General features: G+C 36.6%; 1 protein-coding gene across 1 annotated transcript; it reads right to left on the reverse strand.

Annotated features, from left to right (window-relative positions):
- Nucleotides 1-578: 578 nt before the first annotated feature.
- Nucleotides 579-26,302, reverse strand: LOC140227865 (peroxidasin homolog). The gene is made up of 4 exons (XM_072308254.1): nucleotides 26,212-26,302; nucleotides 8,077-8,370; nucleotides 4,610-4,909; nucleotides 579-886 (listed from the first exon to the last, which is right to left on the reverse strand). Exons 1-4 carry the CDS (start codon nucleotides 26,300-26,302, stop codon nucleotides 579-581), a joined length of 993 nt encoding a protein of 330 aa, XP_072164355.1.
- Between the last annotated feature and the right edge of the window lie 491 nt (nucleotides 26,303-26,793).

Here is a 26,793-nt window from a genome sequence, read left to right on the forward strand (position 1 = left end):
CATTGTTGTCTATATGTATGGTAATGTTTATTTGTTGTTTTTTTTTCGAAGACCATTATTTTGAATGTAGTTAGTACGCACTTGTTTTGTTGTTTCTGTGTGTTTTATATACTAAACTGATTGTGGTTAAGTGGTAAGAAAAGAATTAACACAAATGAATGTTGTTGTTGGGTTTTTTTTCAAATAAAGAAGCAATGTGTTCAAATCGTGTTTCAGATGTCTGTTCTTCCCAATAAAGTAATTTTGTCTTAGTTTTAAAATAACATACAGAAAACTAGACAAAAAGGTGTATTCACAACTGTTTCGTTCCTCAAAAAAAAAAAAAAAAAATGTTAATAATGACAATGAGTCCAACAAAAAAAAAAAGAGAAATGAACGACAAATAGACACATGCACAAAAAGCCCTAGACGGAAAAGAATCATGTATCTGAAGCTCTAACATTGTGTGTGTTTATTTACGGACAAGTCACCCTGCTATAATAAATGTCCAACGACTATTGCTTTGAAATTATCATATTCTTTTGCAAGTTAAAGCAAACCTATAAAAAATCGTTTCCTCTTTATCATGATAAAGAAGATCACTTACGGATAACATTCAAAAAGACAGATTTTTCGACATTCTCGAAGTTCTCCAGAAGCGCGTGACAAGTGTAGAAACCCTCATCGGCCACCTTCAAGTCGGTGATGACGAGGCTAAAGTTCTTGTCGATGTCAAACCCTGGCTCCAGGCTTTCATATTTCCCCTCGATAAATTCAGCCTTAGGCACCTGCTGATATGGGATGCTCCCCTTGACCCAGCCCACAACTGCAGGCTCCCCTTGGAAGTGACATGGCAGTCGGATGTCTTCCCCTTTCCATCCCTGAACGCTGGAGACCGTGTCTACCACTGAGAATTGTGAGAGATAAAATTATTTAAAATAAAATGATTTCTAGATTACAGCATATGCAGTTATGTTTTAAAATGAATATTATATAAATGTATCCTTATATTTAGGGGTTTTCCTAAATTCTTATTTGGTAAGAAGTTTTGTGATATAACTGACATACACAAATTCATCGAATGTGATAACCCCAACATTTTTTTTTTCAATCATTGCTCCTATTATGAACAGTACCCGATGACGTGTTCAGTTGCATGTGTAGTCTCGGTGCCAAAACAAGATTTCTGTTCTATACTTCTAGACTTTGTTCGCAAAAACCGATAAGTCAATTTTTGAAGATTTTGAAGTACTGTCTCTGTCATAAAGTACAAAATAATACCTTTTAAATGATATAGTGGTCACTGCATATAAAGGTACATTTGTGAAAATATGGTCAAAAGAAGCACAAATTTTCTCATTATTCGCTTTACTTTTCTTGAACTTTAATCGTAATTATTTCCATTTGGCAAATATGGACTTATCGGTTTTTGCAAACAAACTCTTCACATTTTACCGTCCGCCCGACGATTTTTTTAATGATGGTTTCAACCTATTTTGACAGTGACGAACATAAATCTGGATGGTGCAATTCTTGCACATTTTCGAGGGTTTTTAAGTATTCAAAATGGCCTCGAAAATGGCTGCCTAAAATCGGGTGCACACCACGAGTTATACAGCCCACGAGTTCGACACTAAGGAAATGAAGCCAATGAGTTCGACATGAAGTCAAACAAGCCCACGTGTTATACAGCCCATGAGTTCGACAGTTCGCACAAAAGGCTAACGAGACTGACACTACTCAAACAAAGCCCATGAGACCGACACTGCACTTAAAGGCTCACGAGACCCACACTAGGCAAAAGAGGCTCACGAGGTCGACAGGATGAACAGCGCCACATATATTATACCGCTTAATTGTAAAGGGTATCCAGATAATGGCATATTAAAGGAACATTATTATGACATTGAAACAGGAGAATTGCTATTAAGGGTATTGCCCCCGTCAGTTGCCCTACCTCATCCTCTGATAAGATCTCTTCAAGATCTTTAATTGTGTTTGCGTGTATAAGTGTTTGTGAAAAAAATAAACAAAATTCAGTAAAAGTGGGCAAGAGGTCTTTCCACAGTAATTTCGAAAATGACTAAACAAACTCGTTTCCTTTTCCTCAAAAACATATACCGGTAAACATCTATTTAATAGGAAAAAATAGAATAAAATTATGTGGACTTTCTAGAAAATTACGCAGTTGTGAGATGAAGTTTACAAGACAATATTTCACAAAATGGTAAATGTTGCAGTGCAGACCTCCTTTACATGATATGTATGGGGAGTATTTCACTGCAAAGGTGTTGATTTGGTATAAATTCACAGAAAATAATGTTTATGATATCAACGTAGCGTTAATGGTTTGGAGAAAAAAGAAGATGCATTCATGAAAGCAGCTATTTCATTTCATGAAAAATTTACAATTTTGAGGAGAAATCTACTTGAAGGTGATATGACACCTTTTACAAGGAAGGGCATTTACCTTCGCAGAACTGAAGATATAAAATGCATCTTCATGTATTCAATTTACCTTCGTTAATATACAGATTTTTTTTTTCTTTTCTAAAGAGGAGATGTGAATATCTTTTACGCCATGAGTAACAACAACTGCAAGACTTAGGAAAGTTGAAGAGACATCCCGGTCAACAGGTCTCTACTTCTCTACCATGGTGAGACTATACAGATGATCCCGTAAACCCATTCAAGGAATCTGTAAAAATTCTCTGTTAGTATAACATTACATCAATGTCTTATTCAGCATGTCTTGAAACGTGTACCAAACCAGAAGCCCTGAAGCTGTAATTGTAGTCATATAATATCGTAAAAAATATGATAATCCGTGAATCTTTGTCAATATGAAACCAACAACTCACGCTTTAAATAGCGAAATCTTGCTCGTTATCCTTCTATTCTTTTGCCAGTTCACGTATTAGAGGATATTCTTAAAGATTATAAAAAGTTTTGGTACCTCAAAAGCTTCCCTGATTTCCTTGTCTTGGTTTGTGCTTCAGGTTAAAGTACGTTGTCTGTGAGAATTACTCGCCCCAAAGTGCTCTCATGTCTTAGTAATCATGCAATAATGGTTTCGTACCAGAGCCGACGCTGTACAGCGTCGATAAATATTGTACGAAACCACTGACTGCGACCAGCAGCGTGCAGCCCATTGTACGCATAACTAACCGCGACCAGCAGCCCCATACGCATAGCGTAATGGGGCTTCGCATTGTAGCATTCAGGATCATGACAGATTTAGTATCGCGGGTAAATGTCAACTTAAAATCCAAAAATTTATTCGATTTGAAGACTTACCAATTAAGTTGAAGTATTGAAAACAGGCTTCGAACAACGTTTGGTTCTGCTAATAGTCCCTTTCTGTTCGAATTGATGACTGAATGTGACTCGGTCGACAGGACCTTAGGAGAGCTACATACAGTACACTGAATACTACAGCCAGTGCATGCGAACACATCACATGCACACAAATTTCAAATCCATGAACGGATAAGATGTTTGTGTGCGCATGCGCTGGCCATGGTATCCAGTGTATGTAGCTCTCCCAAGGTCCTCTCGACCGAGTCACATTCAGTCATCAATTCGAACAGAAAGGGACTATAGGCAGAACCAAACGTTGCCCGAAGCCTGTTTTCAATACTTCAAGTTAATTGGTAAGTCTTCAAATTGAAGAATTTATGGGATTTTAAGTTGACATTTACCCTGCGATACTAAATCTGTCATGATCCTGAATGCTACAATGCGAAGCCCGATTACGCTATGCGTATGGGGCTGCTGATCGCAGTTACTTGCATGATTACTAAGACATGAGAGCACTTTGGGGCGAGTAAGTCTCACAGTGTTAGTTATATGAAAGGTACTTTAACCTGAAACACAAACTAAGACAAGGAAATTCAAGGACACTTTTGAGGTACCAAAACTTTTTATTATCTTTAATTATGTCAGCCTCGACCATGTCATGTGCATGTTTTGATCTATTTTATATTTGCATATATCGCTGCAAACTGCATTAAACCTCGTTTCGAGGTTTCCTGCACATTGTTTCCTATTTGTAAGGTAACGACAAGTTATTTCCAAGGTCCTTTTGTTTTTACTCATAATTTGAATGTAGTTAGTACGCACATGTTTTGTCGTTTGGTTTGTTTCTGTGTCTTTTATATTTACTGATTGTGGTAAAGCGGTAAAGAAAGAATTAATACAAATGTATTTTTATTTGTAGATTAAGGAGCAATGTATTCAAATCGTGTTCTAGATGTCGGTTCTTCCCAATAAATTGATTTTATCTTAGTCTTAAAATAACATGCAGGAAACTAGACAAAAATGTGTACTCGCCTCTGTTTCGTTCCTTTTAAAAAAAAAATGTTAATAATAACAGTGAGTGAATGAGTGATTGAAAAAAAAAAAGAATTGGAGAAATGACGACAAATAGACACATGCACAAAAAACCCTAAACGGACAATAATCATGTGTCTGGAGCTCTAACATTGTGTGAGATGATTTACGGACAAGTCATTCTGCCATTATAAATGTCCAATAACTATTGCTTTGAAATTATCATATTCTTTTGCGAGTTAAAGCAAACCAATAAAAAACTCGTTTCCTCTTTATCATGATAGAGAAGATCACTTACAGATAACTGTCAAAAAGACCGATTTTTTGACATTCTCGGAGTTCTCCAGAAGCGCGTGACAAGTGTAGAAACCCTCATCGGCCACCTTCAAGTCGTTGATGACGAGGTTAAAGTTCTTGTCGATGTCAAACCCTAACTCCAAGCTTTCATATTTCCCCTCGATAAATTCAGCCTTAGGCACCGGCAGATATGGGATGCTCTCCTTGACCCAGCCCACAACTGCAGGCTCCCCTTGGAAGTGACATGGCAGTCGGATGTCTTCCCCTTTCCATCCCTGAACGCTGGAGACAGTGTCTACCACTGAAAATACAACGACAAAATGTGCGTACATGTATTAACCAATGCCTTGACATCCTCACACTTTTTCAATTGTTTCGTAACAAGCAAACGCTAGAAAATTGAGACCTTTGAATTCAGCACAGTTATGTTGCCTCGAATCTTCCATAAAACATAAAGGCTTTCTTTTAATTCTTCAAAAAATTCTAAAACATGAATTAGGGAGAGAAACAGTCGAATGTAAAAGCTTATCGATATGATCAATGTCAAGTATTGTTAAATGTACAAACTGTGAGCGATAAAATTATTTAAAATAAAATGATTTTCAGATAAAAGCATGTGCACTTATTATTTGAACTAAACATATTATACACAATATATCCTTATATTTAGGGGTTTTGCGAAATTCGTATTTCGTAAGATGTTTTGTGATATAACTGGCATTGACAAATGCATCAAATGCGATAACTCGAACATTTTCTGTTTTAATCATTGCTCCCAATATGAGCAGTACCCAATGAAGTGTTCAGTTGCATGTGTAGTCTCGGTGCCAAAACAAGATTACTGGCCTCAACTTATTTAACCGTCCGCCTTACGATTTTTTTTTTTCAAATGATGGTTTTAACCTAATTTGACAGTGGCGAACATAAATCTGGATGGTGTTTTTCTTACACATTCTTGAGAGTTTTTAAGTATTCAAAATGGCCTCGAATATGGCTGCCTAAATCGAGTGCACGTCACGAGTCATAAAGCCCACGAGTCATACAGCTCACAAGTCAAACAGCCCACTAGTTAAACAGCCCACAAGTTCGACACTGAGTAAATAAAACCCACGAGTTCGACATCAGGTAAAATAAGCCCATGTGTTATACAGCCCATGAGTTCGACACTACGCACAAAAGGCTAACGAGACAGACACTACGCAAACAAAGCCCATGAGACCGACACTGCATGCACTTAGAAGGCTCACGAGACCCTCACTAGGCAAAAGAGGCTCACGAGACCGACACTAGGCAAAGAAGGCCCACGGGACCGACTGGATGAACAGCGCCACGTATATTATAGACCAATTCGAGAAGGGATTTGTGTATTTTGCCCTCTATCGGCATGGATAGCGCCATTGTGGTGTTCATGCGGCTAGTCTGTGGCTTCCAGACCGTCTATTCGTAAGTAATTTCTTTCCAGAATATTAGAGCCCTCTAAAGACAGAAGAAGTAGCAGGTTTTGCTGGATGGTTTTGCAGGTGCAAAGGCAGCGACATCGGTGGGGGTGGCGACTTCGTCTCCGCTTCGTCGCCGCGTAAAAGGAGTACAGTTGGCAAAGGGTCTGGAATCCAGACTAGTCGCGGCGCCGAGCCATTTTATTGTATACATGCACAATCTGTGAATACAAAACACTTAGGAAAGTTGGTTCTGGTTTCTAGTTTCATGCAGTAGTACTGTATTGCAGATAATTACCCGATATATTGTGGACACTTGCGTTGACGATGGTTGATAATGTCCGAATATTATTGAGCAAGGTATGTAGATCTAAACTATGACAGTATTTTTTTTTTTTTTTTACGAAGGCCCTAAAGGAAGTAAGCCCTACCTGCCAAGGCTTAGTAGAGCATAGATCTAGAAGTAGAACTATTACAGAAGTAACTATTAGACCTAACACTAACACATCAGATCGATGTAATGTTAGACGGTTTTTAATGCGGTGGGTTGAACTTAATAGAAACTGATTCGTGGTTTACTCAGTGTGTTATGAATTTATGACGGGAATAACTTAAAAGGTAATAGTAGGGTCTATATTCAGTGAGTGTAGAGGTCTAGATATAGACTCATCCGAGGATCTTCAACAGTGCTGTCAGTGAATAAATTAACGTTCTACTAGGGCAGGCCGTGCCTTACTCTCCTAGGCTACAGTAGGCCCTAATGATATTTAATACGCCTATCACTCAACCAGTGCATTATCATTGACATAGGTCTCATGGTCTAGGCCTATCCGTACAACAGTAGACCTAGGTTGACTCCGTTCGATATCATATTTAGACTATAGCATTCTAGGGATAAATGCACTACTCCCCAAAAGATATAAGGTAGGCCTAAAATATGTTCTTCAATAAATGTGACCGTGCACCACAAAACAAACTAAAAAGTCGTGTCGCCTGATTTTAACTGAGGACTCCTCCCCCCCCCCCCAAAAAAAAAAAAAAAAAAAAAAAAAACGCGAAATGGTTTAACTAAGTCAATCTTGATTTTTTTTTTCACATTTTCTGAAAGAGCTATCCTTCTTCTGTATTAGTCTTCAGTTTGGTATATTAACATGAACAGGAAAGTATGTTTTTAGCAGTTTTTTCTACAACCCTTTCTGGGGGAAGAGTAGAATGATCAGGTATATTAATACTTAGAGGTCGCTTTTCATGTCTTTAAATCCTTTGCGCACTCTTCACTTTCAAATCTACTAACTTTTGAAAGGATTATTGCTTTGATAGCAATAATCATGGGCAGATTGTGCTAATAGAACATGCCTAATTTTAGTTTAATCTGATAACCTCTTTATTGTTGTTGCTCCGGTGGTTTACATCCTGTGTTTTGTCCCTTTTTGGCACAGGTAGCACGGCTTGGTAAAGATTAAGCGCTTGAATAGACCGTGTACTTTGGAGCCTCTTTTCTCAGTTCACACTTTTCCAGAGGGTTTGCATTCTTTCCAGTATTAAGGTAGGTTAGGGGAGTTCATTCGAATTGAGTTATACATCATTTTAAAGTTTAGAGTCTGCTTTTTCAGAATCTGCTCTTAACTGACAATCCATTTCTGGCGACTTTATGTTGGTTTTGTGGTGCAGGGAAACATATAGAAAACTACACAAAAAGGTGTATTCACCACTGTTTCGTTCCTCCATTTTTTTTTCCTGATAATAACAGTGTGTGAATGGGTAATTAAAAAAAAAAAAGAATTAGAGAAATGAACGACAAATAGACACATGCAAAAAAAAAAAAAAAAAAAAAAAAAAAAAACCTAATCGGACATCAATCATGTGTCTGAAGCTCTAACATTGTGTGAGTTGATTTACGGACAAGTCACCCTGCCATAATAAATGTCCAACGACTTTTGCTTTGAAATTATCATATTCTTTTGCAAGTTAAAGCAAACCAATGAAAAAAAAAAATCATTTCCTGTTTATCAAGACAGAGAAGATCACTTACAGATAACTGTCAAAAAGACAGATTTTTCGACATTCTCGAAGTTCTCCAGAAGTGCGTGACAAGTGTAGAAACCTTCATCTGCCACTTTCAAGTCGGTGATGACGAGGCTAAAGTTCTTGTCCATGTCAAACCCTGGCTCCAAGCTTTCATATTTCCCCTCGATGAATTCAGCCTTAGGCACCGGCAGATATGGGATGCTCCCCTTGACCCAGCCCACAACTGTAGGCTCCCCTTGAAAGTGACATGGCAGTCGGATGTCTTCCCCTTTCAATCCCTGAACGCTGGAGACTGTGTCTACAATTGAGAATACAACGACAAAATTGTGCGTACATGTATTAGCGAATGCTTTGACATCCTCACGCTTTTTCAGTTGTTTTTTTTTTAAGCAAAAGCTAAAAAATTGAATTGAAAACCTTCGAATTCAGCACAGTTTTGTTGCATCGAATCTTCCATAGAACATATAGGTTTTTTTTCATATTTCAAAAAATCCTAACACATGAGTTGGGGAGAGAAACAGTCAACTTGAAATGTTAATCGATATGATCAATGTCAAGGATTGTTCAATGTACAAATTGTGAGCGATAAAATTATTCAAGATAAGATGATTTCTAGATTAAAGCATGTGCAGTTATGATTTAGAATGAAAATAATATAAATGTATCCTAATATTTGGGGGTTTTGCCAAATTCTTATTTGGCAAGATGTTTTGTGATGTAAGTGACATATACACATATGCATCAACAGTGATAACTCCAACATTTTTTTTTTTTTAATCATTGCTCCCAGTATCCGATGAAGTGTTCAGTTGCAAGTGTATTCTCTGTGCCAAAAACAAGATTTGTGGCGTCAACTTATTTTACCGTCCGCCCGACGATTTTTTTTCTTTTTTCAAATGATGATTTCAACCCATTTTGACAGTGACGAACACAAATCTGGGTGGTGCCATTCTTGCACATTCTTGATAGTACTACAAATGGCCTCTATGGCTGCCTATTAAGATCGAGTGCACGTCACAAGTCATACAGCCTACGAGTCATACAGCTCACAAGTCATACAGCCAACTAGTTACAGCATACAGCCCACGAGTTCGACATTAAGTAAATGAAGCCCACGAACTCGACATCAAGTAAAATAAGCCCACGAAAAATACAGCCCATGAGTTCGACACTACGCACAAAAGGCTAACGAGACCGACACTACGCAAACAAAGCTCATGAGACCGACACTGCACTTAAAGGCTTGCGAGACCCACACTAGGCAAAAGAGGCTCACGAGACCGACGACACTAGGCAAAGAAGGCCCACGAGACCGACAGGATGAACAGCGCCACTAATATTATACCAATTAATTGTATAGGATGTCAAAATATGAGATTGAAAAAAGAGAGTTGCTAGGGTATTAAGCCTCCCTCACCCACTGATCTCTTCAAGATCTTTAATTGTGTTTGCGTGGGTGTGAGTGTTTGTGAAAAAATAAACAAAATTTAATAAAAGTGGACAAGAGATCTTTCCACATTAATTTCGAAAATACCAAATTATCCTCGTTCCTTTTCCGCAAAAACACATACCGGTAAGCACGTACTTAGACCAAAGCCTAAAAGCCACATACGTAGAAATACATACTTGATGTTGTTGATATGTAGATGGTGCTGTTCAATTACTGTAGTTACAATCTCGATAGCGTGACGAAATTACACCCGCCAGTATGTAATTTTTCTCTTCATGGAACATCCTGTACAGGTACATATATTTGTAACTGAAATGTAGATGACGCTGTTCATCCTGTCGGTCTCGTGAGCTTTCTTTGGCTAGTGTCAGTTTCGTAGACTTTCTTTGCCTAGTGTCAGTCTCGTTAGCCTCTTTTGCGTACTGTCGGTCTCGTGAGCCTTTTTGCACGTATAGTGTTGAACTTATAGGTTGTGTGTGACTTGTGAGCCGTATAACCCTTTTGCTGTATGATTCGTGGACCTATTTTTGATGTCGGTCTCGTGGACGGTATGACTCGTGGGTGTCGGTCTCGTTGGATGACCCCCCCCCCCCTAAATTCGGTATTCTTCTATCTCCTCATAAATGGTTAAAATTTGAAAAGGAAAAAAAATATATATAATTTGAGCTATTTTATGAGTGCTGAAGAATTCTCTTCTTGATGATGCAACTACGCATATTTGAGGACACCGACTATGGTTACTGTTGCCAAAAGGTATGAAAGTAAACATTAAATGCTCGCGTCCACCTTGGCAGCTGGGGTAGGTAAATGCAACAAAATGTATAAAAATTTCATTACAATCAGTCATGAAAGAAGGACGTCACAGAGTTTTCAGTTTCATGAAATAAAATATGGCAATATATGCAAGTAAGAAAAGGTGATACTGTCATTGCCAAAAGATTTCCCGTTGATTTATACCTCCAATTCTTCACTCAAATTCCAGTTATGAAAATAATATGAAAACTAAACTTGAAATGAAATGCATTGCGCTTTAAAAAAAAAAATGATGTTGCTACATTGGCATGTTCGCTAGTAGAACTTAGCAGTAAAGGATTTGGAGGGGAAGTGGGGGATTTGGAAGGAGGGGTGTAATTTATTCATTACATACAGAAAATAATTTAGTAATATCCGTCAAGTACAAATCAACACCAGAGTTGAAATATACCGATTTTTTTCCTTTTTTTTTTCTTCATCTGTAACTCGACTAAATGATTAAGTAAATTATGGATGAAATAGCAAAAACCAAATTCACTGTGGGAGGGAGGGGGAGAAAACAAAAAGCCGCTATTCGTCCCGCCCCATTACATCGCACGAATACTTACTCGCCAGCAATTATAGTAGGAGTACCATTTACGCGTACAATGTCAAATAAGCCCTATACTCGCATTGCAGGATCGTTGTTGAACTTAATGTAATCATGATATTGGATACTTGTAAAATTCTCAACACATACATTGCAATATGATTGTGCATTGATATCAAGGGTAGTCATGGTGCTTTGGGACCAACTTTACACCAGCAAAGCAACTTTAAAATTCCCCTTAGCCTTAACTATTATTTTGTGGCATATTAAAGCAAACGTGTTTAGTTAAAGCATATCCCTAACTCATTTGGATATAAATGGAGTTTAAAATGCCGATTCAAAACTCATGAAAGATGTTTTTTTTTTTTTTCGATTGGTGATTCTAAAAACATGGGAAGCATAAGATTGGCGATTCTCTCATATTTTTTTTCAATCTTTTGTTTATTACATCAAGTCTTTGTATCTTGCTATGTGTGTGAAACAAAATGACATTATCTCTACCCCTGCCCCTTCTGTCCATCTCCATCGCAAAATGCGTAAATAACATTTACCTTTTTCTGATTTAGTTTGCGATTGCTCTGTCGTAAAACTCGTATGAACATGTACATTAGCGTTCAAAGCTGAGCTCAGTAGATTTCTGTGTTCACTCCCCCTCTTCATCCCAATCAGGTGCATGGTTTTGTGTAGAACAAAAGAGTCTGTGAGCCCATCAGCGCACGCTCCATTCATACCTCGCACCAAATCGATATTTCCATGGTGAGAAGCACGTTGACCGTGGAAAGGGAATACATGCACCGCTTGACTGCTTTCAGAAATGTGCAGTGGCGGATCCAGAGGGGGGCGCAACCGGCGCACGCCCCCCCCCTTTAAATTTCGTTAAAAACAAAAGAAATAAAACGAAAAAAAAAATGAAATGATACCCGGAAGTGGCACCAGAAATATTAGTCACGCCCCCCCCCCCCTTTACAGATTTCCTGGATCCGCCCCTGAGGTGGATTACCAACCTGTCCGTTCTCTGTCTACGGGCAAAACGAATCTCGTCTGGGGGCTTAAAGGCACTCAAAGAATTGAGGAAGGAACGGGTTTAAATAACTAGGTAGTACAGAAACAGACACGGAAAAAAGAGGTTACAGAAACAACATTAGTTATAATATTCACATTTCCTCGAATATTCTTTTTCTATCGAAAATGACTTAGAATTAAGTCAATAGCGTCGACCAGATCTTTGGAATTCAAAATAAATCAAGAGTGAAGACGAAGGGGCAGAAAAAGATGTGACATATACATCAGATTTAGACATTCACATTGTCTTTGAAAACTCATTTTCCTTACGATTTGATTGAAAATGTTCCTTTCGGAAATGCTTTCGGAAAGGTGGATTACCAACCTGTCCGTTCGCTGTCTACGGGCAAACAGAATATCACTGTGGGGCATTAAAGGTATTCAGAGAATTGAGGAAGGAACGGGTTGACTAACTAGGCAGAAGAAAAACAAATGCGGAAAAGGGGATTACAGAAACATTATATACGTATATTCACATTTCCTCGAATATTCTTTTTTCGTCGAAAATTTCTTAAAATTTTGTCAATAGCGTCTGATACGGCACAATTTGTGCCGGAGGGGCACAAATTGTCACCCCTGCATAAACATTGTCCTGGCGATAATTTGTGCTGCTTGTGCAGTTCCCAATTTTGACCTCGTTGGCAACAATTGCGCTGGCAAAATGAAACGTAGCTGCATAAATTGTCGTCGGCCATGCACTATGAATTGTGTGGTCTTTGTGGTTGCTACGATGTTACGCTTGGGTGGGGTGGGAACTGCCATATCCACACCCCAAATTCATGCGTATTTCTAAACAAACACCAACAAACACTCAAACAAATCTTCATAATGCATGTATACCACCTCAACACACATTCTTCCATAAAATGCAATAACACACACACACACACACACACACACACACACGAACGACATTCAATTATCATGTGCGCGCGCACATACACACTTCTTTGAAACCTCACCGTGACTTTTTACATGGCTTGTTTGCATGGATGTCGTCATGTAAGTTATGTGTTGGTATTTCAATGACTATGTCACGAATGACTATTACCTCCCAAAATGTGCTTCGAGGGCGGGCGACAATCTTTGATGTGAGCCCTCAGCACAAATTGTCGCTAGACGACAACATGTGCTGGGACGACAATTTGTGCCGTCAGCTCCATGCACAAATTGTTTTAGGGGGCGAAAATTTGTGACGGGGCGACAGTTTGTGTCGCAACAACCGTCGACCAGATCCTTGGAATTCACGTCTAAAAAAAGAACAAAAAAATCAAGAGTGAAGACAAATGGCAGAAAAAGAGGTGACATATACCACAGATTTAGACATTCTCATTGTCTTCGAAAATTCATTTCCTTACGACTTTGATTGAAAATGTTCCTGAAAATGCCCCCCTCCCCTCTCAAAAGGGAGTGTGCACCAAATCGTTGTATTCCGGTTTTAAAAATAAAAAAGCTCCACACAATCACTGTCATGACTTTGAAGACACAAACCCGGAACTGGACGTGACAAACTACAAAACTACAATTTTACCCATTAACAGTGTCTATGAATATTATGTTTCTTGATTTTTTTAGTTTTCCAAACATTCCTCATATTAGTATGCACGAAATCATTTACTTTGATTTATAAAACTGTGAAATCTCGCTCCTGTGAGTTTGGGTGACAAAACATGCAATTATTATTGAATCAATTATTTGTAGCCTCCCAGAAAAAAAAAAAAATGCGTACAGGTGTTTATATTAATATCTATGTCTGTGAAATAGTCATAATATTGACATTCATTTTTACCATAGTCCTATGAAGATATGTTAATCCATTTCTAGTCTTGCATCGCTGCAAAATTGACTGCGATGCCTAAACAATCTAGTAGTTTAATCAATAACTTGTTACAAATCAGACATGAACCTCTGCGTACCCTTAAGTTCACCTTTCCACCTCTCAAGTTTAACATTTTCCCCATTCCTTCCCAGACCCCCCCCCTTCTCGCGTGGATTTTTTTTTTTTTTTTTTACCGCTTTCTCAAATGAAATTGTTGGCCAGTATCCAGAAATGATGACTTGTCTACATAACTGTCCGTAACAGCAAACTACGTTGAACAATTTTTCCTAAATCTAAGCTTACTCAAGAAAACGGGTTTAATCTTTTTTTTTTCATTCTTTTAAAGAATCTTTGACATCGCTGATGTGAAAGTGGATGTTAAACATTTAGTCTTGGTAGCCCTTTTTTAACTCGAATTCTAACATTTCTTGCGTATTTTATCATAGCAATTGATTTTTTTTTCAGGTTAATTTCATCATGTCGTCTTGGTTAGTAGGGGAAAAAAAAAACGATGACGAATTCTGAAGGTATCCTCGGGGTTTATAATGCAAAGTCGTTATACTTCCAGATAGCAGACAACAAGCGTTTCAGACATTTAAAGAGTTCTTCTCCCAACAAAACTGAATCTTGTTTTTTTTGTTTTCAGGAAGTCAGACTTTTGAACAAAAATTCAATCATTTTTAGTACTCCTGTGCAGTAAACTCTTGAAAATATTACAATTCTTGTGAAATTAGGGAGAAATCAGACAAATGAAAAATTATTTTTCTCCCTAAAGGTGCAAAATCCACTTCTGCCCCGTTCCAGAAAATGCTAATTCCAGCAGGATCCAATCAAAAACCCATATACATTCTTGACCTCTTTCAGTTCCTACTTTAAGGCTATAGTTTTGCTTGATGTTATTCCAGATGACCCACATTACTTGTTAATAAGTGAAGAAATGAAGAGCTTGTTCGCAAAAACCGATAAGTCCGTATTTGCTAAATGAAAATATTTGCGATTAAAGGTCAAGAAAAATAAAAAGAATAATAAGAAAATGTTTGCTTCTTTTGAGCATAACTTCAAAATGTACCTTTATATGTAGTGACCAATATATCATTTAAAAGGTATTATTTTATACTTTATGACAGAGACAGCACTTCAAAGTCTTCAAAAATGGACTTATCGGTTTTTGCGACCAAACTCAAGTGTTTCATTTATAATATATGCATATGAATTCTTCGGAATGATGGAGGACACAGGAGGAGAAAGCGTAGAAACTATGATCCCAGAAAAACACTCAATCACAGAACCTATGCTGGTTCTACAGCTAGTAAGCCTACCTTGATGTAGAAAATTAACCAAACAAACAGTTACGTCTGGTATATAATCCAGCACGTTTGTTCTAAAAGGTGCTCAATGCACAAAAATACTGTGGAATATAAATTCTATAACACAGTCACTGTGATAGACAGGTAGATGTCTCCTAGGCACATTTTCCTAATCTTTGATATCTTACTGATACAGAACATAATGCTATTGCAAGAAAACACTTTTAAATAGAAATACCTGATATATGAAATCAAGTTTTCTTCCTTATCATCAAACGTGGATTTAACGCCTTTTGGAAGTGCCTCTTCGTTTGGGAATGACAAAGTCGTCCATACTAGAGTATTAGACAAGGGTTTATAGTTTCATGATCATTACTGTTAATAAGATAAAAAAAAAGTGTAGAAACTATGATCCCAGAAAAACACTCAATCACAGAACCTATGCTGGTTCTACAGCTAGTAAGCCTACCTGGATGTAGAAAATTAACCAAACAAACATTTACGTCTGGTATATAATCCAGCACGTTTGTTCTAAAAGGTGCTCAATGCACAAAAATACTGTGGAATATAAATTCTATAACAAAGTCACTGTGATAGACAGGTAGATGTCTCCTAGGCACATTTTCCTAATCTTAGATATCTTACTGATATAGAACATAATGCTATTGCAAGGAAACACTTTTAAATAGAAACACGTGATATTAGAAATCAAGTTTTCTTCCTTATCATCAAACGTGGATTTAACGCCTTTTGGAAGTGCCTCTTCGTTTGGGAATGACAAAGTCGTCCATACTAGAGTATTAGACAAGGGTTTATACTTCCATGATCATTACTGTTAATAAGATCAATGTCACTACACCTGTTGTAACTTGTCAGTTTTCAGATTACTTTCAGCTCAAAGTTCCTTTCCAGCCTTAATTCTTCGTATGACAAAACAATGATAATTAAAAATCAATCACTCTGGGTGTCCAATTTAGCATTCATTATTCATAGTATCCATACAAATTAGCAATATGTTTGTTTCTTTACCCATATGAACAACTGTATAGATTTCGTCCCGAATAACTAAAATTGGGAAGAAATGACAAAAAAAAAATCATGACGAAATATCCCGTAGTAAACAAATTAATCAGCATGAAAAAAAAAAATGTGTCCGTTTATATAAATGGGTTTGTCCATACGAGGATTAAAATCCCGTAAAAGCAATATGAAGAGTTCGGTTTCAAAAGGTACTACATCCATAAGTTCTGAGAAAAACGAGATTTTTAAATTATCATATTTAGCAAGCTCAGACTGGAATGATATTTCCCCCTATTATACTGTTAAATGATACAACACTAAAACCACTCTCTAAGAAAATCCAGGTCCATACATTTATTTTTAATGAATTAATCATTTTCATATTTTTGTGGATGTAGTACCTTTTGAAACCGAAATATCACATTCCAGAGATATATTCGGTGTGATGTTATGATGCTTCGTGGATTTTTTTTTTTCAGCAATGGTGTTGATGGGGATGGGATACGAGGTCAAGGGGGCCTAGGTAATTGACATGCCCTGCCCTATTTAGCAGCAAGAATAACAAACCAATGGGCATCGCTAATGCCCCACTTCTGCAGTGCTGACCAATATTTTGAATGAATGAATGTCATTGGTCAGAAGCATGGGGTGGGGGATCCATTATGCGTGAACGCTTATAGATGGGGAGGGGTCACAATATCTCACCAGGTGATTTGTCTCTTCCCTTTTCTCCTTTTGTTTTCCTCTCACGAGGTTTATCTCATGATTTATTATCTTTTTCCTCTTTGTATTAAGTTTTTGGCTATTTTTCTCTCTGTGAATTCTCCCTTCACGTGTCTCAAGAATACTGCATTCATTATCTTTTCTTCATTTTTTTTTTCAATGTAGCCTAACTTCTAAGGGAAAAGGAGTCCAGTCAAAATATGGAATGACCCAAAACTAATTGCAACAGAAACTATTCCACTTGCATTTAACCTGGAAGAGCTATCAAAACAACATATTAAAAGTTCCCTAAAATTCGAGTGGTGGATCAATGCTTAATTGGCATAAATTCAAACTGGCCGCCATAAAACCTATTTATGCTTATATCTTGGGACATAGAACCCATAGAAAGTCAGTTCTTGTGTCTAAACCTATGTTTTTCAGGTCACGGAGTACAATTATGACGTCAGTAATAACTTAAAAGTATTTCTTTGTAATATTTTGCAAAAATTTGCATATAAATGCATTCAAAATGGCCGCCATAATGGCCTTTTAATATCTTCGTACATAAAACCTGTAGAAAGTAAATTTTGGCGTCTATATTTATGTTATTCATGTCAATAAACGCAATCATGCTGTCAGTTGTAACTCAAAAAGCATTCTTACATACATAATTTGCATATACATGTATATGCAAATATACTCAGAATACATTTATATACACAGGCCCTAGATTCTGGAATTCATTAAGTTGTGAAATAAAAAAATTCTCCTTCTTTGTATTCCTTTGTAAAGCGTAAGTTGAAATCCTTTCTGTAAACCCTCTCTGATGTTCGTTTTTATTAACCAAGTCCCAACAACCACAGGGTTCATCATCCAACCATCAATCAATTAATCTCTGAACTCATTAATTCATGAAATAGCCATCATATTCTTTACACGGCTGTATGCAACCACCGGCTGTTCAAAGCATCTCTTCAATTCCCTCTTCAATTCCCTCTTTCGTTTCTTTGATCAGCGTGTAGGCATTCTCTTTCTTCCTTCCTTCCTTCCTTCCATTTTCCACCTTTCTGTCTAGTCGTGTCATGTTATTGTGTGTCTCCTGTTTTGTTCCGTCTTGTTTAAATTAAACTTGTGTTAAGCATATACGAATAAGTATTTCGTTAGAGTTTCTTGAGTGGTTCACAATCAACAAGCTTGCTTTTTAGTGGACCTCTCAGTTCTCCTTTTTTTTTTTTCAACTGAAACATAGACTTGTATCATTTTGCGTATACATGCATATATATGTAACTTTATTATTGTGTCATTTGATATCATTTCCAAGTTGTGTGTATACGATTGTGATAATAACCTAATTCATACTGTGTTGTGTTCTGTTGGAAAAAGGAGAATGAAATAAAAATGAAATGAAATGAATATGCATATAATTATAGGCAAAATGGCTGCCAAATGGCTTGTTAAGCCATTTACTCGTTCAAACCGTAAAAAAGTTCCCCCAAAACCTTGGATTACAAAATCTCTCCTTAGGTCTATTAACCGTAAAAATACCCTTTTCTATAAATACAGAAGTGATCCTAACAGTCGAACTCGGTCTCGGTATGTGCATTATCGCAACGTTCTTACATCATCCATACGTTTAGCCAAAAGAATGCATTTTTCAAAGCAATTTATCAAGTATAAACATGACATCAAGAGTACGTGGAAGGTGATAAATGAAGCGCTGAACACTAAAAAGAACATTGAACCCTCTAGACATATTATCTATAATGATAAGTATATTGAAGATCAAGCTGATGTGGTAGAAGTATTCAAGTTCAAGTTCAAGTTCAAATTTATTTCATATTTCCATTTCTCAATGATGACATTACAAAATTATTGACATCAAAACAAGAATACAAAATATATACAATCATGTCTTTTGATTGTAGAAGAAAAGAAAAAGAAAATATACTTGACACAAATATACAAGGTCATATCGTGTGAAAATGTCACTAGTAAGTATAAGAAATATGATGGGGCCTACATAAAAGCTTTAAAGCTTGTAAAACTGTAGGTTCCCGAGTTCATGGGCATATAATTTTACACGGAGAACGGATATGATTGTCTTGACCAACTAAAATTACACAAGTACAAAAAAATCGATGAGTAATAAACTAATGAACCACATAGATATCGCACAAACCAGACTGCATACAAATCTCGCAGTGTTTGAATAACAAAAATGCTATATTATTAAAAGATGTATCGGTACCATGAAATAACTTGACTGACTTGGTGCCTGCGGACAAGGACAAAAGACTGGGAGCATAAAAGGGTTGCTAAAAGCTTGGTGGTGTGTATCCACTAAGTAATAACTGTTTTAATTTGCGTTTGAAGGTGAAAAAAGATAAGGAAGAAGTGATATCTAGAGGGAGATCATTCCAATATCTGGGTCCAGTAAATATAATTGTTTTCTTTGCAAAAATAGTGCGAGTACGGGGAAGGTGATAGGCGTCACTCTGACGAGTGGGATAACAGTGGATAGAACGATTCCTTTTGAACATGTGGATAAAAACAGATGGTAATTCATTAGTTGTTAGTTTATACATGAAAATTCCGAGATTGTAATAAAATAGGTCTGGAATTTTCAGAATTCTGTTTTGATGAAAAAAAAAAAATGGTATTGGCAAAATATCCGGCGTGGTTTATGATTCTTATTGCACGCTTTTGAATACGGAGAAGAGAATCTAGTAATGAGTGAATTGCATTTCCCCACTATGCCAAAATTCCATAATTAAAGTGTGGAGATATTAAACAAGAATATACTCTGCAAAATATGAACAGGAAAGACATGTTTGAGCTTATTCAAAATTCCAATATTTCTAGACAAAATTTTACTTACAAAATTAACATGAGTTTTCCAGGATAATTCTTGGTCAATCCAAAGCCCTAAAAACTTTGAGTTATTAACCTGCTTTAAACATAAATCATTTATTTTGATATCATATGGAACAACATTCAAAGAATTACTGAATACCATATAATGAGTTTTTTCTATGTTCAAGGATTATTTGTTTGCATAAATCCAGGATTGCACAGATCTGAGCTCAGTATTCATCATATTTATTAATGCATTAGGGTCTCGATGTGAAAAAAACAAGCTTGTGTCATCGGCGAAACAAATAAATGACAAAATTTGCGATGATTTTGGAAGATCGTTTATGTATAAGATAAATAAAAGTGGGCCCAAGAGGGAGCCCTGCGGGACTCCACATGAAATAGGCTTTAATTGCGAATCATGGCTATTGATATTAACAAATTGCTTTCTTTCTGTTAAATAACTCTTAAACCATTCTAAGGGGGTCCCGCGGATTCCATAGTGACACAATTTATCAAACAAGATTTCGTGATCTATCGTGTCGAAAGCTTCAGAAAAATCAAGAAAACTCCAATTGTATGTTCAAAACTATCTATAGCATGAGCTACCTTGTCTATAAAAGTAAGTAAAGCATGGGTTGTGTTGTAATGTTTTCTAAAACCAAACTGAGAATCTGACAGAATGTTATGATTTGTGAGAAATTTTAATAATCGTGTATAAACCACCCTTTCAAGAATTTTAGAGATTGAAGTCAACAAAGAAATTGGTCGGTAAAAATTCACCAAATCTTTCTGTCCCTTCTTAAAGATAGGGACAACTTTTGCGACCTTCATCTTATTGGGGACTTTGCCATTAAATAAAGATTGATTGAAAATGTAGGTAAGAGGAGTAATGATTTCGCTTAAAACATTTTTTAAAAGAAAATTTGTAATTCCATCATATCCTAAGCTTTTTTTTTATCGTTCAAATTCTTAATGATATCTATAATTTCTTCTTCAGCAATAGGTTAAAAAAATATTGATCGAGAATTCCTATTACCTAAGTATCTATGGAATTCAGTTGATGATTTCGGGATTTTACTGGCAAAGTGTGGACCAAGAGTTGCAAAATAATCATTGAAAGATTCCGCCATAATGACCGGGTCGTTAATCTGTCGGTCGTCCACTGAAATATATTTAGGAGGATAGGTATTATTCTTATGTTTGAGCGCCTCATTAATCACCTTCCACGTACTTTTCACATCAGATTTATATTTAACAAACTGTCGGGAAAAATAATTTCGCTTGGCTATACGTATTATGGATGTCAATATATTCCGGTAACGAACATATCTCAATTTGTTAAAAGGGGATGGATCTTTACGATACTTATGAAAAAAAAAAATATTCTTGCGGTTAATGGACCTGAGAAGAGATTTTGTAACCCATGATTGTCGTGGCACTTTTTTATAATTAGAATGGTGAGGTCTTCGGAGAGGAACACAAGAATCATAATTAGCGATTAAAATATTCATAAAATTTTCAAAGGCTAAATCAATGTCGCTTTGACTGTATACAGTGGACCAATCCTCTGAACTTAATTTCTCCCTAAGTTTATTAAGGTTGGATTCGGACATTACACGAATACCTGGGTTGTGGGTATGAGCAGGGAGGTGTCTCACCTCCCTGGTGTGAGAAACATTAGCAGTCATAAAGCTAGACACAAGGGCATAAATTGGGAAATGATCAGTGACGTCAGAAATTATTATGCCAGATGTAATGTCAGAAAATGAATCATTTACAAAAAATGTCAATAAGAGTAGATACGTCATCATTTATTCGAGTCGGTTTTCTTATAAGGGGAATAAATGATTTCGACAACATAAGGTTAAGAAAATCTGCGCATAAGGGATTATCACTGTAATTAAGGAGATTGAGATTAAAATCACCCATGACAAAACATGTCTTACTGTCAAAATAAGTGTTCGAGATAAGGCCGCAGAATAACTCTAAAAATTTAGCAGGGTTTGAGCTTGGGGGTCGATAAATCTCCCCAATTATAACATTACCTTTGTTTGGAGTTTTGACCTCGATAAATACACTCTCAAATGTATCTGACATCACGCTGTATTTTTCTAAGAAGACACAGTTTAAATTCTGTGACACATAAAATCCGACTCCCCCACCTTTCTTCCATGTTCTGTTATTTGTTATGAGTTTAAAACCGTCTATAGTAAGCAGCGAAGAGGGTAATGTCTTCTTCAACCAAGTTTCACTGAGCCCGATGATATTATATTTGGATTTTATTATACTCACAAAAGAAAGGAATTGATCAAAGTTTTTGTTTAAGCTTCTGATATTAAAATGTGAAATAAAGAGTTGATTTGCATCGGTATGAGTGAGTGAAGTAAGCTCATCCTCTGTGTGGTAGTGAGTAAATACATTTTGGACTGCTGTATCGCTACAGTCAAAATCCAGTCTTAATTCAGGAGTTTGCATATTTAAGAAAGTGACGATGTCGGAATCCTCACCCTCTTCGCTGTCTACTGAAATTACTGGTGTCATATCAGCAAATGACTGAGGATAAAGGGTGGCAACTGATGCGACATTCGAGTTTGCAGTAGTATTCGGATTCATCGTTGTGAATGATACAAGGCAGGTGAATATGAAGACATATACAGGAAATAACTGCTTAAGAACACATCTGCTACTTGGTTTTATAGGGAGACAAGTGGGAGAACATTCACCCTGATGATATATGGGTAAAGAATGTCCAATGGCCATACATAAAACAAAGCATGCCGAAAATTCAAAGGTAACTGCACCAGTATAGTAAATAGGGAATGAGGTTGTTGCTAGGCTGTATGGGGCCAGAATTGCACTGAACAGTTCAAAGAAACGAATGCCAGAGCAAACAGACAACAAATAATTGGGGGTGAACGAAAACACCGTAGAAACACTTTTATGCATACACAATGATAACAGTTTGCAGAGGGTAGGAGGCAAATTACGTTGAGAAGTCAGAAGCACCGGGGTGACACATTTTTGCATAAACATTGATGACAAATCACTGAGAGGAGTCGGAAGTACCGTGGTAACACTTCTTTGCATATACAATAACAAATAGCTGGAACAGGTAGTGAATTGATTTGCGAGGTCAAAAACACGGAATAATGCATTTTTGGATACACAAGGATGACAGATTGCTGAAAGCTGATGACAAATTAATAGCGGTCGAGGTATACCGAGTACTGGTTCTTTACATAGTGGATATGGTAATACAGTTCTCTGTTCAAATCTAAACATACAAGTGGTTATACGTACGTTCATAAGTATGCACTTGTCACAATTGTGAAAAAATCAAATTAATACATCCAGGTAAGACAGATTTTGAAGTTGCTTGCATGGAATGTATGTCAAGGCAAAATGCAAACACTGCTGAGCACAAAACAAAATCTAAGTTGAAATGAAAATCAATCGGTGTGTCGTCTTCATACTTAAAGCACACAGAAAGATACATAATCAATAAAAAATTGCTTACATACATGTCTTCTTTAGACCGTTTTCTCCAGATGTTACCCGCAGCCACCCCTCCCTCTCTCACCCTTGAAAAATCCCTTTGCAATCAAAGTACAAACAACATTGCAATTTACTTCTTTTCGCATTACGTACAAATTATAATTTTGTTATCATTTCCATGGAATTGTGAAGAAAAAAGACAAAAGGTTATGATAGTTTCAGTCATAACACAGTACAGAATATTTCATGTCGGATATACTATACTCAAAGATTGCGTTAAAAAAGCATATCACATTTTACTTTTTTTTCCAATAGCCGAGTATTGGGACATAATGGGAGAAAATAGAGGAATTAAGACACATTCTTCCTACCAGTAAATAGACCAAATCTGTTGAACAGTAAATGGATCATTACTTTTCAATCACATAGTTTAAACGTGTTATGAAGTCAGAGGTTAAGTTTCAGTCGTAGCATAGTACAAGCTATCTCATTTCAATGAATACTTTGTAAGCATAGGACCTAATCTTGCCAGCAGTATTCCACACTCAAACACTGATTTTTATTACTTTTTAAAAGACCAGAATCAGCAGTCTCTTTTTTTCGAACCCGTCATTGAAGAAGAAATCAAAGATATCGTGCAAAATTTGAACAATAAGAAAAGCTCTGGATGTGACGGAATCACCAATTTCCTCCTTAAAAACATCATTAATGAAGTAGTTACACCATTAACACACATTTTTGATTTATCGTTATCTACTGGCATAGTTCCACAAAAAATGAAAATAGATCAAGTTGTACCAATTTTTAAAAAAGGACAAAAAGAATCTGTGATAAATTATCGCCCTATTTCTTTGTTAACTTCATTTTCAAAACTTCTTGAAAGGTTGGTATATACACGCACACACAAATTTCTCGAAAAGTGTGAAGTTTTGTGTAACTCCCAGTTTGGTTTTAGGAAAAACCACAGTACGACCCATGCCTTACTCACTTTTATCCATAAAGTTGCTCATGCTATAGATGATGTCTCCCACACTATTGGAGTTTTTCTTGATTTTTCAAAGGCCTTCGACACAATTGACCATGATATTCTGATTTATAAGCTAGGACATTATGGTATACGTTGGAAGGCTTTGGACTGGTTTCGAGATTATTTATCAAACAGAAAACAGTTTGTGAGTATAAATGGTCGTGATTCTCAGTTAAAGTTAATTTCATGTGGTGTTCCACAGGGCTCCTTACTAGGCCCACTATTGTTTATTTTGTACATTAACGATCTTCCTAGTTCCTCGCCAATTCTTTCCTTTATATGTTTTGCTGACGACTCCAATCTGTTTTTTACACACAGAGATCCGTATACTCTTGTTAAGACTATGGATAAAGAACGTAAATCTGTGCAATCTTGGATATACGCCAATAAATTGTCACTTAATATCGATAAAACTCATTGTATGCTTTTTAGCAACAGTCTTAAAACCCTTCCTTGTAACATTAAGTTGAATGAAACTGAATTAAATCGAGTTAGTAGTATAGAATTTCTAGGGCTTTTTATTGACAGTGATTTGTCTTGGAAATCCCACGTCAGTTATTAAGTATTATTCTTTCCAAAAATACGGGTGTTCTTAATAAACTGAAGAATGTTTTTCCAAGTCAAATCCTGCTTAATCTTTATTCTACTTTGATTACTCCGTACCTTAATTATGGTATTCTTGTTTGGGGTAATGCACCTAGAAATCTTCTTGACATACTGTTCCGTGTTCAAAAACGCGCCATCAGAAATATCAACCATGTTGGATATTTGTCCCACACGAATGATTTATTTTTCAAAAATAAGATACTGAAAACATCAGATTTATTTAGTTCCAACGTCGGCATATTTATGTATAAATTTTCTGCCAAGGAGTTACCGGATGTTTTCACTCGCATGTTCAGGAAAAACTATTTGACTCATAATTATCCTACCCGCCAAAGTGACGCATTTCACCTTCCACGTACTCGAACAATTTTCGCTAAAAAAAAAAAAACGATAATGTATACGGGCCCTAGATATTGGAATGACCTCTCCCCCGAAATAACAAGCTGCTTGTCTTTATATTCCTTTAAACGCAAATTAAAAGAGTCTTTATTGAGTGCATATCTTGCAGAAAAGGAATAATTGTAATGTCTTATGTAATATTGTGGTATGTTATTGTCCGATCAAACATTCTTGTCAACACGCTGCAGATTCCATTTTAAGGTCTTGCTGTCAGGCTCTTCGAATTCATCATTATCAATTCCACATTCTACTTCGCTTCCCTCTCCTCCTCTTTCCCTCTTTCTCTCTATAGCTTTCTATACAGAGCTTGACGGCGGACACCAAATGGCTTGATAGCTGTACATGTTAATTCTTGTATCTTACTGATCATATCCTGGCGATAGCATTAATGCAACAACAGTTTATAGTGTACATTATGTATATACCTAAGTAGGCTTTATGATTATGCAAATCATGTTGTCCTCCTGAAACCAATGATATCTCGGTCACAAATATATATAATATGCATTTCTACTTTTAGGATATGCATATACATGCAGCCTGCACAATGCTGATTGTGATGCCTGTATCTATTAATTCAAGGGCAAAGAACATGTACATTTCACAATCTTAATGAACATCCTTACACCTAGTTGCATGAATTTCCATGAATTTACAAGTAGTTTTAGGCCTATTTACCACCCATGATTTCCTCAAATAAAGCCTCTGGACAATAATCAATGTAAACAGCATTGAACAGGACCGATTTTCATTTAAATTAACTTCAATTTAGCTTCCAAGTGTGCCCAATAGGTACAGAAAAATTGAAATCTTTGAATTGTTTAATGCATATTTGTAACTACAAAATACTTCTTTTTTTTTTTGCAAGAAGGAGGGTACATCAATTCATTATGAGCATGTTTATCTATGAGTCTATATACAAAAGGTACATGAGTTTGGTATACAATGTGGTACATGTTTTGGTCATATTATTTTGGTGCCTTGGTCACTCAATGACTTTCTGAACAAGAGACCCATGGGTTCAGAGCTCACCTGAGTATCTCAAGTTTACCTTCCATGCAGTCTTGCATACTGTTACCTAGGTAGAACACATCAAAGTTGGAAGCCTTTGGAGATCTCCAGGCCCCATGGAGACATGACATGCTTATGTTTTTATTCCATGACACTGGCAAAAAAAAAAAATGAAAAAAAAAACCTGCCACGTCTGTAGAAAATGTGATCATGCGTTTCCAAAAAGATCAAAACTTACAACTGGTCCCTAATGAATTAGGTATGGCGGCGACCAAACCGGGGCACTCATGGATCTGCCATGAAACATTTGAAAGTACCTTCTACAGTATAGGGTCCCTGTAATCATGGCCTTTATCCTTTTACCCACTTCTGATTCTAGAGGGAAAAAATGTTGTAAAAGATTCCCTAATTTGGGGTATTTTGGGCATCTTGGAGCAACATGGGGTTCATGGTACTCATGGGACTAAATGATATGATATTCTATCACATGCAAAGTTCGGTAGAAAAAAAAATAACCACATTTTTCGTGAAGATGAAAGTATGAAAATTGGTCCCTAATTTAGTACAGGCCCAAAGAGGATCACCCCTGAATCTGTCATAAACAATCTTACGAGTCCATTCA

This window comes from Diadema setosum, chromosome 4 (genome assembly GCF_964275005.1).
Source record: "Diadema setosum chromosome 4, eeDiaSeto1, whole genome shotgun sequence".
In the NCBI taxonomy this organism is placed as follows: Eukaryota; Metazoa; Echinodermata; class Echinoidea; order Diadematoida; family Diadematidae; genus Diadema; species Diadema setosum.